Here is a 16,888-nt window from a genome sequence, read left to right on the forward strand (position 1 = left end):
TTTCTCATAGTAGGAAAAAACAAATTGTAGCAGATCACATTATAGCCAGAGGTGATTAGTGGCCTCATCTTTTGATGCTCAAATTTAGCCTTCAAGTTATAAGGCTTGAATTTTTCTTAGCAGTCTGATAATCATTTTGACTTGTCAAAACCTGGGAATTAGGAAAGAAGTAAGGAAAATTTAAAGTACAAATCTACTTCACAGTAAGAAGGAAAAAACATACAGCAACATGAATTTTGACTAGTGTGAAGATAATTATTTCATTTTCTCATTAAAATCAACAGCACCTGGGGTGCCAGTGTCCCCTCCCCTCTCAGTCATCCCTTGAATTTGAACCGCTTGCCTGGATCAGGACCATTGTCGATGGCGGTGTAGAAACGCAGGATGTGGACAGGCTGCTTGACTTACGTCTTAGCAAGCTGCCTTTTCCTGAGGCTCACAGCTCTGCCATTTTTAAAATTGCTTGTTTTAAAAGAAATGACTAGTGTTCAATTCTGTAAGCGTTGGCACCACTGGTCCTTTCTGAAGGCTTCCTGCGCCTGCCGTCAGGTGAAGCAGATCAGAGCCCTCCCTGCAGGGGGCGCCATTCCCCCGCCATCCGCGGGTGTGCTCCGGGGCACAGCAGCTCTGAGCCCAGGGAGGACGCATGACAGGAGAGACTCTGAGAATCCTTCCTTACTTACCATAGGATTTTTACTGTTTTATGCCAAATTTGGCTACTGAATTAAGATAATTTTATGTTTTTTTAGGTCAGTAGTTACTTTTTCTTATGCTTTACTCTGAAATAGATTTGAATATCTGTGCATATTGAAAGTAAAAGAAGGCTTATGATACAATATACAGTAAAAAAGAATTTTGTTGATGGATAGTTATCTTATTAACATTGGAGCAGCTTCTGTCTGTTCCTTGACAGATTCTAATCATTGTTGCTGCTGCTGCTAAGTCACGTCAGTCGTGTCTGACTCTGTGCGACCCCATAGACGGCAGCCCACCAGGCTCCCCCGTCCCTGGGATTCTCCAGGCAAGAATACTGGAGTGGGTTGCCATTTCCTTCTCCAATGCATGAAAGTGAAAAGTGAAAGTTAAGTCGCTCAGTTGTATCTGACCCTCAGCGACCCCATGGACTGCAGCCTTCCAGGCTCCTCCATCCATGGAATTTTCCAGGCAAGAGTACTGGAGCGGGGTGCCATTGCCTTCTCTGCTAATCATTGTTAGCGTCCAACAGTAGTTACTGTGAATATTTTTTCCCCATAGCAACCACAGGAGATAGAGAGTTTTATATTATACCCTTTATGCAGATGAGGAAACTGAACATTGTGGTGGCCACTGTCTTTGTGAAGGTCACACACAGGCAAATGTTTATGCCCCTGCTCCTTGAGAGCCTGTGCTCCTATCTTCTCTCCTTGCTCTGAAGTCAGAACCAGCATCGGACTTGCCCATATGTTCCCGGGCCTGTGTGTATGTCAGCCTTGATGGTGGTGGTGGAGAGGTGCCAACATGCGCACACAGCTCCCTCTCCACCGCGGCTCTCCTCAGTCACCCTCTCAGGGGAGCCTGCCCTCTCCTCTCTGTCCAAGCTCTCCCTGCTCCATTTTCCATCAGAGCACTTGGCACCGCATGGCATGGTCTAGGTTTATCTATTGGCCTGTCTCCTGCCACCAGAGTGGAAGCTCTCTGCCTTTGCTCACTGCTGCATCATCCACAGTGAGCACAGAGTGGGCACAAAAGAGGCTCTTAAAAACTATTTCCTGAATGGATGGAGACAGTGTTCCAGAGGTTCAGACAGAGAGAATTCCAGAGTATTCCAGTGCTCCCTCTTGATGCTGCTTTGATGCTTGATACTTATTAGGTTGACTACTCAATGCTTAAGAATTATCTTTGGGAGATGGCACTAAGGATTGTTGTTGTCTATTTCTCTCTGCTTCTATATTTTCTGTATTGAGCTTGCATCACTGTATAATTACATTTTAAAGGAGTTAATTTTTATAACATAATGGGAGAAAGCTACCAAAAGTGAAACATTAAAGTCATACTGTAAGGTAATGACTCTTTCCATTTCTTTTACAAGCTTTATATAATATTTTATTGCTTTTGCATTTCAAGTACTTTTTAAAATGCATGTTGACCTAGGAAAAATGTGGTGCCTCATGTATCAGTTCAAAAGATAAATTATCTCAATTTTCACAAATAGTAGGGTTTACTACAACTTGGGGTAAGTGAGCTTTCATATTGAATCTGTGGTCTTCTTAACTACTCAGTCAGTTTCTGTCCTAAATCTGTGCCTGAAAGCATAGCACTATGTGATCATTCTGATTAGAAAAGTGGCATTGAAAGGTTTTTGAAATACAACTCTTTTACACAGCAAGGATCTTATTTAGATGAAAAATGCTCTCAAAATCATTTGTCATTAGGAAAATGAAAATTAAAGCCACAACAGTATCCACAACACAGCTACTGGAATGGCTGATATTTTTTAAAAATTGCAGTATCAAGGATGTACAGTAGAGCACTTGGAACTGTCATATGTATTACAACCCATTCTGGTCCTCTTGCCTGGAAAATCCCATGGACAGAGGAGCCTGGTAGGCTGTAGTCCATGGGGTCGCTAAGAGTCGGGCACGACTGAGCGACTTCACTTTCACTTTTCACTTTCACTTTTCACTTTCATGCATTGGAGAAGGAAATGGCAACCCACTCCAGTGTTCTTGCCTGGAGAATCCCAGGGACAGAGGAGCCTAGTGGGCTGCCGTCTGTGGGGTCACACAGAGTCAGACATGACTGAAGTGACTTGGAAGTAGAAGAAGAGTTTCTTACAAAGTTAAAAATGCACTTAATGTACAACGTAGCAGTCATTCCTAAAGTTCACCAAGAGAGATGAAACATATCCGCTGGGAGATCTGTGTGCAAATGTCAGCAGCTTCAGTCACAATTGCCAGAAACAGGGACAGCCCACATGTCCACAGAAAATGGAATATTGTTCGGCAGCAGAAGGGAGCAAACTCCTGATATGCACAGCATTATGGATGAATTTCAGAAGCATGATACCGAGTGAAAGGAGGCAGACCCAGTACTGTATGAGTCACTTTACATGACATCCTGGGGAAAACAACACTGTAGGAACAGAAATCAGACCACTGGCTGCCAGGCCTGGGGATGAGATTGACCACCAGATGGCAACTCTTTGTCCTGATAGAAATACCCTTGCCATGTCTTAGCCGTGCTGGTGGTCATAGGGCATGTATGTGTGCTAACGCATAGAAATTCTACCTCAATAAACATAACAAATGTAGCAGTAGATGTATGTAGTAGATGACCATAAAAAGTGGTGATTTAAACCTAATTCACAAATGTGTTCATCATAATATATAGCTAATTATTCATTTTTTTCAAGTGTCTCAACTGTGATTTGTGCACCATTTTACCCTCCACAGCAAAGGGAAATAACATAGGACCTTGCATGCAGTAGTTGTTCCTAAATCATTGTTGGATGGTTGAAACCAAGAAGAAAAATAAGTGGAAACATTTAATAATTCCATAGAAGCTGTAACCTTGGAATATTAATATTAACTAGCAAATTTTAAAATTGCGGCTGATCCTCCTGAAATAATGCTGGTGATGTGAATAGAGTGTAGCTCCTGCTTCCGTTATCTGGTACTTGAATACAGCTCCCGGTGAGTTAAAATCTGAATTCATTTGGTGACCAATTTTCCAAAGCTGGTGTGCCAAGATGAGCCCACTTGAAAACTGTGGGCTCTCGGACTTGGCTGCAAGGCCCGTCCAGCTGAGGTGGGCTGGCCTAGCATCTGCTGCCTTCATTGTGCTTAATGCTGGATCCATCTGTTTTCTGTCAGAGCCAGTGCCAACAAATTACTAATCTATTAGAGAAACATGGAAATAAGATTGCACTTCTCATTCCTGGCTTTTCCTCTCATATTTTGCTTGGCTTACATATTTGGTTTTTATTTATTTTGGGGAGAAAGATACATTATTGAGTAGGCAAAGTGAGGGGGGGTGTGAATCATTTTTTACTCCTACACATTTTTAAAAGATTATAGAAAAAAGATTGTATTAGTGATTATTGATAATATTATTGTTGATGATCATGGTGATAGCTATAATTTATTAGGTAATTCTATGCTTGGGACTGTACTAGTGACTTTCTGCCTATTGCCCATTAATATTGTTACTTTATCTGTCAAAACTCATGTTCCAAGAGGTTAAATAAGTTGTCCAAGGTCGTTCCCCTAGAAAGTGTCAGAACCAGTATTCAAATCCAGTTTCTACAGCCTGTGCTTTATCTGTTGGTGCCTCTTAAGCCATTTAAAGCCTTTAGAAACCATTTTTATCCAGGCATGTGAGTTTAATGAGGAAAGTCTTTTAAAGTTTCAAGGAGAAGAAAAAGGAACTTTGTATTTCTTCCACCAAATAGAGGCCTCTATAATTAGAACATATTCCCTTGACATGTGCTTTTGAGTGCCAGTTTGTGAAATCAGCCCAACTGATTGAGGGAAAATAAGACTGGGAGCCCAGCTTTCAATGGGTCTTTCTAAGCATGAGTGCACGCATGCGTGTGGGTGTGCGTGGTGGTTGTGCTCTGATGCACATTCTCCCGGATTGCAAAATGCTTCCTGCTGTGCAATGAAGACCAGCTGTGGAACTGAGCAATGCTACTGAAACAGAGCTCTTCTCTTCTTATCACATAAAATGAATGAGAAAGATAGAAGATGGGGACGGGGGTACTGAACATCTCAGTTGTTTTCCTTTGTAGTTACTAAAATACAGCCCCTGATTGGCAGTTAAACCCAAGGTGCGGGAACCCAGAGGGACAATATTTCTCTGTTCCAAGTATGAGCAGCATTCTGCTTCAGCTATAAGCAGGATTTAGCAAAACCAAGGACCTTCCTCTCATATCAAGTGCATTATGGGCTTAGTCTGCAATAACCATGTAAATGCTTGTTTTCTAAAACAAGATTAAAGTGTCATTTCATTTCCTTCAAAAGCAAAGGGTACATATGTTTTCACTGAATAAAGTTTCTTACCAAATGAGTCACTTACCAAGTGTTGAGGGAGGGAGAGTGGAAACTAGCTACAGAGGAACAGGAGGAATATGTGGATTAATTTCGTTTGCATTCAAGCTACAAATGAGTTTATTTTTAATAAAAGCAAGAGCCAAGGAAGAGCACTGTATCTCACTGATGTTATCAGACAGTCTGGAGGGAAGGGCTGAGAGGCGGATGGGGTAGGGACGGGAGAGCCTTCCTCCTGCCACAGAGCTGAGTTTTTTTATAAAGAACTTCAAAATTGATAAACAGTGAATGTTTACCTTCTGTGTTGTGTAAGTGGCTCAGTCATGTCCAACTCTTAGCGACCCTGTGGACCCACCAGGCTCCTCTGTCCATGGAATTCTCCAGGCAAGAATACTGGAGTGGGTTGCCATTCTGTGCTCCAGGGGATTTTCCTAACCCAGGTCTCCAGACATTCTTTACCATCTGAATCACCAGTGTTTACTTACAAACAATATCAGGTTGATTATTTCTGCAGTGGCAGGGTATCTTCTTGAAAACGTGGTTTATAGTTGAGGTGCTGGCGTAAAACACTGACTCGCATGCAACTCAGGGGTGCCTGAGGTGATTTGCATCGAACTTCTGCTGTCCCTTCTCTTCCCTTTGATTTTCCTGTCCATTCCAGCTCCTCAGACGGCCAGTGCCTTGCTCTCTTGTTCCTCTCCAGCCCTTGGACTTCCAGGAATACCCAGGGGAAAGTAGCTGCCACCTTTAACAGGTCACTTTCTGTGCTAATGGAGCACTTTCTTAAGGAGCTTGTCCCAAGGCTGGTCTGTCACAGGGCTCCGTGGCTTGTGGCCACTCTGGCCGGCCACTGTGTTTGTAAATAAAGTTTTATTGGAACACAGATGCTCCGATTTGTGTGTGTCACCTCTGGCCACATCAAGGCGGCAATGGCGGTTTAGTTTTGACAGAGATCATCTAGCCCGCAAAGCCTAAAATACTCTTCAGCAAGTAGTACACTTCACGGACAGTCATGTGAGAGTTCACGGGCAGTACCTAACAAAGAGCTGACATCAGTCACTGCTGAAAACTCGGCTGCTTACAGATTTATAGGGGCCCTTAAGAAAACCTGCTTTCACGATTGTGGTGATGCTGTTATGTCGGTGCGGTTTTCTGTTAAGAGGCCAGTCAGGGGTGCAGCTAGTGGAATACAGTGTACAGACCACGGCTCTGAGGCCTGTTAGCCATATGACCTTGGGTCAGGTCACTCTGCATACCGCCTCAGGCTCCTCCTCCCTAAAGTGAGGATGCCAGTGACGGGGCTCTCTGCAGCTTGACTTAAGGATGAAAGGAGGTAATGCACAGAACTTGGAGCTGAGGTTAACTTAGCACACAGGAAACATGAATTGCTGGCTTTTATTGTTGTTGCTGATCTGTCCCAGTTTCTGCTGGAAAAACCTGAAGAAGCTCCTCCTCACCTTCAGAATACGCTGCAGCCTGGGAGTCCTGCTGAGCGGGGCCCTCTTCCCTCTGCGCCCTTCTCATAGCTGCGCCAGCTCAGCAGTGCCTTACTCTCAAGTTTGCTCTCGCTGTCAGTGCTGCTGTTCACTGCCTCACCCACGGGGGCTCTCTATCCTCTTCTGCGTTACCCTCATCCCACCAGTAACCCCCGACCATTTCTGCACCCGTATTTGAGACACTTTAATGGCAACCCACTCCAGTTTTCTTGCCTGGAGAATCTCAGGGATGGGGGAGCCTGGTGGGCTGCCGTCTATGGGGTCGCACAGAGTTGGACACGACTGAAGTGACTTAGCAGCAGCACACATATTACATCATTTAATCCTAACAGCAACTCTTCAAGTAGACCAAAATAAAGAGGATCCTCTTTTTTAAAGGAAAGAATGAAACCAAGAAAAATTAAAACAACTTACCTAAGGTCACATGGTTGGTATATTCACAGAGTTTTCACTCAGCCCCAGTTCTCCCAGATCCCAGAGCCTGCCCCACAAGGATTCCTGGGTCAAGACCCAACATGGTTTTTCAAAGACCTTCACTCTGCCACCCCGCTCCACAGATGACCCCCTGTATCCCTCCCCTTCAAGGACTTACTCTTCTTTCTCTTACACTTTCTACAGTGCGTTATCTTTTCTGTTTTTGCTTTTGTATTTTTTCTTGTCTTTCTCCTGCTACTTCACCTTGTACACGCACACATACACACACACACTCTCACACTCTTACGCTGTGAACTTCTTGAGTATAGGAATTGCATTGTATTTAACCTTACATCCCTTGTGCCTAGAACAGTTATGTTATATAGATGAGATTCTTCCAGGAAGTGATAAGGACAGATGGAGAAACACTAATCCATACTCTCCAAACACGTCTCCTTTTACATATATTTCATTTCCACAGTGACTTATTAGGAGGCATCATATTTTATCGGTTAATTATATTGGTTCCATAATCATTTGGCTTGAGCTTGAATCGTAACCTACTAGCTCTTGATTTTCTTCTTTTGTCAATGCAGTCATGGTCGTGTCTATATTTCATATAATTATTGGAGGAATGAATGAAATCATAGATGCAAAACACTTAACCTGATATCTCACACATAGTGTGTGTGGTTCAGCAGTTATTGTTATCAAAGTGGCATTATACATGCCTTCAATTTACTTGACTGTAATTTATGTACCCTCAACCAAAATAAAAGGTGCGGAAGGAGAGAGAAAACAAAACTATTGAACTAGTCCAGGCCATCTACTCCAGGAGCGTGTACCCCATGTGAGCAGGGATGGGGGTGTGAGATTGCAGACGCTCATCTCAGTCTCAGACCCTGCCTGCTTCCTGTAGTGCCACCATCCTGCTTTGCTGAGTGCCATGCTTGTGCTTAAAATTTACTTAAAAGACATGGTGCCGGGTACAACCCAGCCACTTTATTTGGTGCTCAAGCCAAGAAAAACAAAAATGTCTCTAGACACCAGAGAAAAGCCGACTGGGTTGGACTCATTGCAGGTTTCTGCATGGCCCCTCCTGTGGGGTCTTGAAGGGTAATTTTGACCACATGTGCATGTTTCCTTGTACCTTCGGAACACTTTATTGTCGTGTAGTGGAGAAGGCGATGGCGCCCCACTCCAGTACTCTTGCCTGGAAAATCCCATGGGCGGAGGAACCTGGTGGGCTGCAGCCCATGGGGTTGCGAAGAGTCGGACACGACTGAGCGACTTCACTTTCACTTTTCACTTTCCTGCATTGGAGAAGGAAATGGCAACCCACTCCAGTGTTCTCGCCTGGAGAATCCCAGGGATGGGGGAGCCTGGTGGGCTGCCATCTGTGGGGTCGCACAGAGTCAGGCACGACTGAAGCGACTTAGCAGCAGCAGCAGCAGCAGTAATGTACTGGTGCAGTCTCAGATTGGAGTACATCTAGGGACTGGGGGCTAAAATAATTATTTTGCTTGAATTTTGGTAAGAACTGAGGTGTTGAATGAGCTGAAGCACCACTCAGCACTCCATCTGTATCCATGCAGAGATGGTTTCAGAGGTCAGCCTGGGTTTCTCTCCATGTTTCAGTGTCCTGTGTGGCTCTTTGCCTTTGGAATGTACAGAGATCATGTGTTTTGAGACAGCCAACCTCGTCAGCACCAATGGGGAAGGGTTAATGAGGATAATGACTAATATTTTGTGTTGATTACATTGTTGGACCAAAAGTACTTCCAGTGAATGTTTTCACAAGTTCAGATATTAAGAACAAGGCTCTCTAATTTGTGTTTGATTTTTGTTTAGGTAACTACTCCAGACCCCCAACATACAGTGGGGTACCCAGTGCAAGCTACAGCGGCCCAGGGCCCAGCATGGGCGTCAATGCCAACAGCCAGATGCATGGACAAGGGCCAAGCCAGCCATGTGGCACCATGCCCCTGGGACGAGTGCCATCCACAGGCATGCAGAACAGACCATTTCCTGGAAACATGAGCAGCATGACCCCCAGTTCTCCTGGCATGTCTCAGCAAGGGGGCCCAGGAATGGGGCCACCAATGCCAACCGTCAACCGTAAGGCACAGGAGGCAGCTGCCGCAGTGATGCAGGCCGCTGCGAACTCGGCACAAAGCAGGTATGCCGTCGGGCGGGCGGTCTGCGCGGACATGGGCACACGCGCGGAGCCAGAATCAGTCACCCCGTCAATGGGGGTGGAGAGCAGCAGAGGGCCACTGTGCTTGGCCTCCCCTTTTAAGTTACATGTTCTCTATCAGAGAGGCCAGAGCAGTAAATGATAGACTGTGTTCTACGAGACATGGAGGAAGGAATCAGTCAGTTATAGGAGGTTATTTGAAATGGCTGAGAAGAGTCACCGCACCTAGCCACCCAAAGCCAGTGGTGCAGGGCGCCTCTGTGGCTCCATTTAACACAGCGAGGCCTAGGCAGGAGACTATAAAGCCTAGAAACTGGCCCAAATCTAAACATTCAAAAAGAACGCCTCCTTTTTTTGTTTTTAACCTCACTGTAGAAATCCTTATGAAATAGGAACTTTGTATGTGCACATATGTGTATTGTGTGTGTTTGTCTAAATGTATACGTGTGAGATTTATTGCTTCATGTTCTTATGTTGTACTTTTATTTTTCTGGGCATATGTCTCTCTCCATCCAAACCAAAAGGCAGTTAGCAAAACAACGATTGTATTTCTGAACATTTAAGTTGATAGAGCAAGGCTTTAGCCTCAATTATTTACTTGTTTTTAATCCTGAAAAAAGTCTTGAAGTACATACTCGACCTGTTTTAAAATAATTGAATTAAAAGTTCATGAGGCAAAGTGACTATGTTTTAAAAGACTCAAATGAAAAAAATGTTTGAATTTTGTTTAACATATGTTAAGATGTTTAAAACAAAGGACACTGAAAGATACGCAGTTCATGGGGTCGCAGAGTCAGACCTGACTGAGCGACTGAACAATACAGTATCTTCAGGAGGAAAAATAGAAGATTCTGATTTTGTCAAGGTGGAATAAGAGCTTGTGTGTGTGTGTGTGTGTGTGTGTGTATAAATGTATCCTTTTGTTACTTTTCCTCTGAAGCTGCTATTTGAGAATGTTAGGGACCCTTCCAGTCTCACTATTTGCTCTACAAAATAATAAATTTCCTTTGAGGAATCAAAATGAAAGTCAGATTCTCTCTCTTACCCCCTCACCCTACCTTTCTCACTCTTATCCATGTTACAGTGACTTAGAATCTTCTGAACCCTGGCACTATACCTCTGAACTGAACCTATGGCTGCAGAGAGAATGTTTTAATATACCTGTCTGTGAGGACTGGTTGGGCCCGTCCAGTTGAAGTTCTAATTTAGGTTTAAATGAATTGTCCACTGTCACAACTCAAAAAATACACAAGTTATTTCCTTTTTAAGGAGAAAATATTTGATTGCATTTGACATGAAACCTTGAGTAGTGAGCTGGGATGACTATAACTGTAGAGATTAAGACATAGTTGTTTGATGAAAAAGCTTTGCTGTGTTCCCTTTCTGAATCAGTTTATATATAATTTTATATAAATTAATATATAAGTTTACATCCAAGCATTTTCAGTTTCTTTTTCTAATCAATAGACCATTCCAAAGTCTTGCCTTCACGTTCTGCCCATCAGAGCTCTAATACGGAGTATCAGGCCACCCTCTATGAGCCACCACACCTTGGTGTGGAGATAATGTAATGGACAGGGGGATTCATACTTGTCTACAGAACAAATCCAAAGAAGCTGTTCTTCTGTTCTACTTTAGGCCACCATACATTAGGTCGCCTGCTTATCCCAGCCAGTCTGGGGCTGGCGGACGCCCCATGTTTTCTTCCCAGCACCCCAACTATGGCAACTCTCAGGCTCCCATGATGCACCAGCCTGACCAGTACGGGTAGGTAGCCACACACCCTGACTTGCTGCGGGACCTGGGCATTTGTTTAAACTGTTAATGAACATGCCATCTGGCTGCAAAAGGAACACCCAAAGCAGGAGCGTGAAAGATCTAAGAGAAGGTCCATCTCAGAGGGGGTTGTCTTTTGTTTATTTTTGTTTGTTTTGGGTTTTTGTTTGTTTTGTTCTGTTTCGTTTTCTCATCCTCCCCAGCAGTACTGTGGTAGTTTGGTAGAGACCTGCATGTCGCCACCCCACCCCCCACCCCCACCACCCCCCCAATTCTGTCTCTGCATGACTTCGGCATGGCTTCTTTCCTTCGTGCCTGAGAGGGAAACAAAAACTTTTATCCATGTAAAAGTAATGAAGTCACCTGCTCCAGCGTCATGTCCCCCACCGTTGTTGTCATGTTGTCTAGGACTTGTGTTGTGCAGCACTGTTATCATGACCGTGTTACTCGTTCCTGCCACAACAGCGACCTGCTTCCACACCCGCCCTGAATTCAGAGAGCAGCAGGCTCATTGACGAGAGCCCCACGCAGGAGGCAGGGCTGAGGTTATTAATAGGACTTGGGAGGGTCTAGTGACATCACTGAGCAAACATCTGTATCAAAGATTTCTATTCTTTCCTTCTCCCAAAGGAGGATTAGAATATCGAAGTCACCGGGAAAATACAACCAAATAATCCAACACAGGATTTTTTTCCCCAAACACAGTGTTGCCATATTATTATCAGTTTCAACACAGGAATTACATACAGCAACAAAAAGTATCTCTCTTCTTTCCTGCTACAAAACTGTAATATCAGGCTGTCACTGTCTTTAGGTTAGTAAATAATCTTAAAGTATATTATTATTGCGTGTTTGAGCAAAAATATTGTTAGTGATCTTATTTAACATATAGTAATGATGAAATTATCTCCTGTAGATTGAATTGTGTTCAGGAGCTGCTTTCAGTAGAAAGATACAACATTTTTGTAAAATAAAAAATAGGGAACAATCAACTAACTTTGTTTAAAGACTGAACTTACATAATTGTGTTTCCACTACTTATTATGAATGTATGACACAGCTTTTTAATGTATTAGGCAACAATGCAAATGATAATTTTGCCATTGAAAGTTCTAGATCCTGTAAACACGGTCCTAATTGTTCCAACAGATAAAGAGTTCTGTAAACATAATCCTAAAATTGAAATAGGTATGGAATGAGGTAAACATACTTATTTTGGAGAAATTGCCTTTTGTCTTTTTTCCTTTCTTGTGCTATGTTCAAGGTCACTTCCTGAGTTGGTAGGAAGATAAGAGGGGAGAAAAGCATTTATCATCAGCTGCTAATCCATAGGCTCTGTCCTTTACCAACTCAGGAGTCCTATTTAGACCCACAAAGCTAGTTTGGCTGGGCCTTGCCAAGCCACATTAAGCAGCTGTGTAAAATGAATTTAAATGGCATGCATCAGAGTAAAATCTCTTCCACTGGGGCAGAAAATCAATGTTCGCCAACCAGCACGAGAAGATCAGATCTGCATTTCAGCCAGCAGCATCCAGATAGCTTCCTCAGAATTCAGCACCTCCTCCTTAATTAAAAATAAGGAAAAGAAAGATGTTGGCGTGAGTCCGTAAATTGTATGAAACCCACTTGGCAAAGGCTCATCCTTACAGCCCCATTCCTGTTAGCTCTAAATTTTGCTGTTTGTGTTTACACTGTTCTTTCTGAAAAAGAAAGTTTTATTTCTATTTTAAGTCTTCCTTCCTTTGCAATATATATCCTGTTGTGCCCTCCCTTTTTTTTAAGCAGAAGCTTGATTGTGAGAAAGCATGTGTAGTACATGTTTCAGTGCTGGCAGTTAAGAAATTTGATTTTCAGCATTGTTTTTGCTTTACCTAACACCTCCTCGCAGCAAATTGTGTTTTTGCTTTTGTTTTCTTTCCTCATGGATAGCTCTGTGAGGTTAAAGTTAGGTTGGCAACTTGAAAAAGCAGTTCACTAAATGGCAGATTTTAGGGAAGAAATAGCTCAAACCTTTCAAAAATACAGTATTCAGAATTTTTTATAATGTCTTCTTTCTCAAGTCAGAATCCCAAAGGGCCTAGAGCCTATGAGGGAATCTGAGAAAGACAGATAGTGATGAAGGGAGGGAGTGAGCGTGAGAGAAAGAGAGAGTGTGTGTGTGTGTGTGTGTGTGTGTGTGTGTGTGTGTACATTTAGAGACAGAAAGCTAACTGCAAAAATGAAGGATTATGGCAGTTATGCTTCAGTTTCTCAACTAGTTGGATATAAGATAGTTTAGAGAAAAAAACAAAATAGATTTAACTAGTTTTATTATTTCCTTTTTTAAGAGTGACACTGAATAAGTTCAGAAACATGATGAATCAATTTTTGTCACCTTTTGAGTGAAGGACTCCCTCATTTTGATTTTCAGACAATTTACAATAGAATGTTATGAATCTTACCAGTTACTAGATTAGCTGCATAATACTAGCCAGTAAATTGAAATGAACAGTTTGTATGTAACATCTGTCCAGGCTACCCCCCCATACACACTTGATATACTTTTTACTCAGAAGATGCCTTGCTGTATTCATTTTTAAAACATTTCTAGATAATGTTCTGCTCTTTTGAAGCCATGAGAAGCAGAGAGTGGGAAATACGAGTTGTCATACTAAAAGCCTAGTCAGAGCTGGCAGATGACGTTCATATTCAGTCCAATTCTGACGGCAGCGTGTAGCATCACTTTGGAAGAATTCTGAGACATTGTCAAAGCGCAGGCGAGCCAAAGTTGGCCAACAGTTTAAGAAAGATGTTGACTTACTGCTTCTAAAGAAGCATTTCCATGAATCCCAAGCTGTAACATAGTCCTTCATATTTGTTGAATGATTGACCTCTGTGCTTAACACACATATACACACATGTGAAATCAATTTTCCTCAGTCATTTAGTGTGTTTTACTTTCATTCATTCATTCTAGGTGCCACCCACCTAGTATTGTCCAACAATTGACATTTTTGCTCAATACAGCTGATCTGTGGATTTGGATATTTCAGCATTATCCAGATTTTTTTGTTTTTCCTTAGAAATAAGATCCAAGGAATATGCATGACTTCAGTGAATTTACAGAAGGCCTGGCAAGCCCTAGATCTTTAGGCCATGGTAGATTTTTATTCCTTGAAGTCAGCCAGCCAGAGCACCTCCTGTAGCTCAACCTTAATCAAGTCTCTAGTGGCTTGAGATGGTTTGTGTCAAAGTCCTGGCAGAGAACTTTAGAGTAGTAATATTTTCATCAGAATCAATTCCAAGAGGATATAGAGTTCCACTTGTACAGTAACAGAATTTTAGAGCTGGAAGGACTTTAGATGTCATCCAGTCTGTACCCCTCAATTTTATGATGAAGGAGACCAAGACCCACACATTACTGCCATGGTTATTTAGTTACGGGAGGGGCAAAGCAGACCCCAGGGCCAGTCTCCTGGGCCTACTGCTCTTCCTGCTACTTAGTGCTGTCTCTTTAGATTTTCTTTTTTAAAAAAAAAAAGAAAAGCTCTCCTAATTTTAGTTCTCTGTTTCAAAGGCAGATCTACTATTAGAAAGCAGATATTCATCAGTGTCTTACTGGAGACCCAACTTTATGTGTTGAGGTGTGGACTACTTGTCTTCATCAGAGGCTCTGTTGCGCCTGGAAGGAAGGCAGTGCTCTGCTGCTCCCCACGCAAACTCCCTGCGCATCACAGGGAGTTTATTTCTGGAGCCACACACCTCATGAGATGGAGTGACAGTTTACTTGGTGGCACACAGTTGGGCTTGAATTTCTATCCTTTTCACCCTTTGATTGCCTGCCAATTACACTTTAACATTTTGCATTTATTCTTGAGACTGGAGTGTAGCTGTTGAAGTAAGAATTATGAGCTGTGCAAGAATAGAAACAGAAGTTGGCATTTTTACGAGTGCATACATTTTCATGATGCTCTTACAAGCCATATCTGTCATCCTTTTCTGTCCCTGAGAAACTCCTCAGTGGACTAACTGAATATCAGATGGAGGAAAACTCTCAGACTGCTTAGTTTTGTTGTTGTTGTTTTTTTGGGTTTTTTTGGTTTTTTTAAAGGTAGCAAAAATGAGTCAGTGTGAAAAGTCTCGTTTCTCCTGTCTAGAAGGAATTGTTATTCTGAATATCACAACCCTCAGTCTGGAGACCTACATTTTAATTCTTTCTTAAGTCATACTGAAAGATCAGACAACTGAAATTTAAATGTTTTTGTTTTTAGTACAGTATGAGATTAGAGATTTTAATTAATACTGTTTTTCAGTCTTTGCCACTCTTTAACAAGGTGAATAAATTTCATGAAGTCTTGGTAGCTGGATCAGTAGCAACCTAACTATTGGTGCTGAGACGGGTGACTATTCTGTGAGAGTCTCAGCAGTGGTTTCTCTGCTTGGAAACGGCACACACACACCCAGGCAGGTTGGTGTGTCCTCGTGGGCCTCCGTAGGTGCTTATGTCTGTCCTCTGTGCATGTGCACACACACACATGCACACACCTTCCAGCAGCTGTTCTTTAGTGAGGTGTATTTATAATTCATTTTCCCAGTTGCTGTTTGCCAGCAAGGCACTTTTTCTCTGTTATTTCCTTGAAGCCAGTGATGCAGCTCTGCTGATGGTCAAGGAGCCACTGGTTTGGAAACAGTGATGGAGATAGTGCATTAATGTGTCAAAGAGAAGGGGAAGAAACGTATGTATGTCAGGCCTCAGCTACATGGGGCTTGAAGAGCTCGGAGTGATCTGTGTTCACTAAGAATTTAGCCCTTTGGATTTTGGCCAATTAGGTTTTAAAATAATAGCTATGATCTGAAAAGCCATGTTATTGAAAGACAAAGCAAAAAGATTTCAAAGACTTAAATAGAGTTTTAATTTTTGCAATTAAATATAAGCCTTTGCTTTAACACCTAAACATTATGCTTTCATTTTTAGCTCCTTTTTTCTTTCAAAATTCAAAATTTGAATGAATATTACTATGTTGGTATTTTAAGATTATGATTTCAAACAAATCTTTCAGTTTCAGAATAACTATGGCAGCCATAAACTACATTTATTAGTCTTCAAATTTAAAAAAAAATTAGTAAAACACAGTTTTTAAAAGACCAGGAGAAATTGTTTTTTAAAGTTTAATGAGATCCAAGGAATCAAAGTATGAAATGTATAGCAAACCTTTTAATAGATTGGAGTCTGTGAAGTTCCTTAAATGACTGGATATTATCTAGAGAGATTTTTAAATAAAAACACACACTCTCACCCCAGTCTCACACCAGGGAAGCTCGTGAGCCTGTGTTTATTGTTGTAAACTGGGGGATCCTGGTGTGGGACCAGCACAGTTCTGGGGCCTGCGTTAGAAATTCCTGCAGCTGAAGAGCCCTAATGAAAAACAGGGAAGAGACAGGACAAGCCTGAGCTCAAATGACCTGTGCTTTGTACCTGGTAGGCACTGGCTGAAGACAACTGGACCAGAGCTGGGGACACTGGGTTGAATTAGGAGAGACTGATGTTTAAACAGAACTGATACCTTAACTCAGGCTTAGGCGATCTTTTGTCTCATTTTCTACCTCTGAGTATCCTCTCAGATAACAGTAGCTTCCTGATACTCTGGTATTCCAAGCTCCCCTCCATACCTAGACCTGCTTTCTCAGAAGGTCTCCTGTCCGTGTCCCAGTCTGAACCTCTTACAGAGTGCCATCCTTGCTGCCTAAGCGAGCTCACAGTGCCATGTGTATTGGATTGGGCTCTTACTAACCAGATGGCTCTCCCATCGGTGGAACGCATGCCCCTCTTCACTCATCCAGGCCGCTTGTCTTCGTGTCTGACCTCATGGGCTTCATGACATCTGCCTCCACATGCCACATACTTACACTGGACAAACAGATTAGCATATCTGGAATCAGCATTGCAGTCCACCCATGAAAAAATCAACAGAGTCCAGTCAGTCCCAGCTATTCAGAGC

At 42.6% G+C, this 16,888-nt stretch overlaps 1 protein-coding gene across 1 annotated transcript in view; it reads left to right on the plus strand.

Moving 5' to 3' along the window:
• Nucleotides 1–16,888, plus strand: part of ARID1B (AT-rich interaction domain 1B) — a 424,182-nt gene that overhangs the window by 353,117 nt on the left and 54,177 nt on the right. The window contains exon 8 of the mRNA XM_052645664.1: nt 8,789–9,116. Coding sequence (XP_052501624.1) covers nt 8,789–9,116 — 328 coding nt within the window. The remainder of the gene's footprint in view (nt 1–8,788; nt 9,117–16,888) is intronic.

This window comes from Budorcas taxicolor, chromosome 9 (genome assembly GCF_023091745.1).
Source record: "Budorcas taxicolor isolate Tak-1 chromosome 9, Takin1.1, whole genome shotgun sequence".
Taxonomy (NCBI): Eukaryota; Metazoa; Chordata; class Mammalia; order Artiodactyla; family Bovidae; genus Budorcas; species Budorcas taxicolor.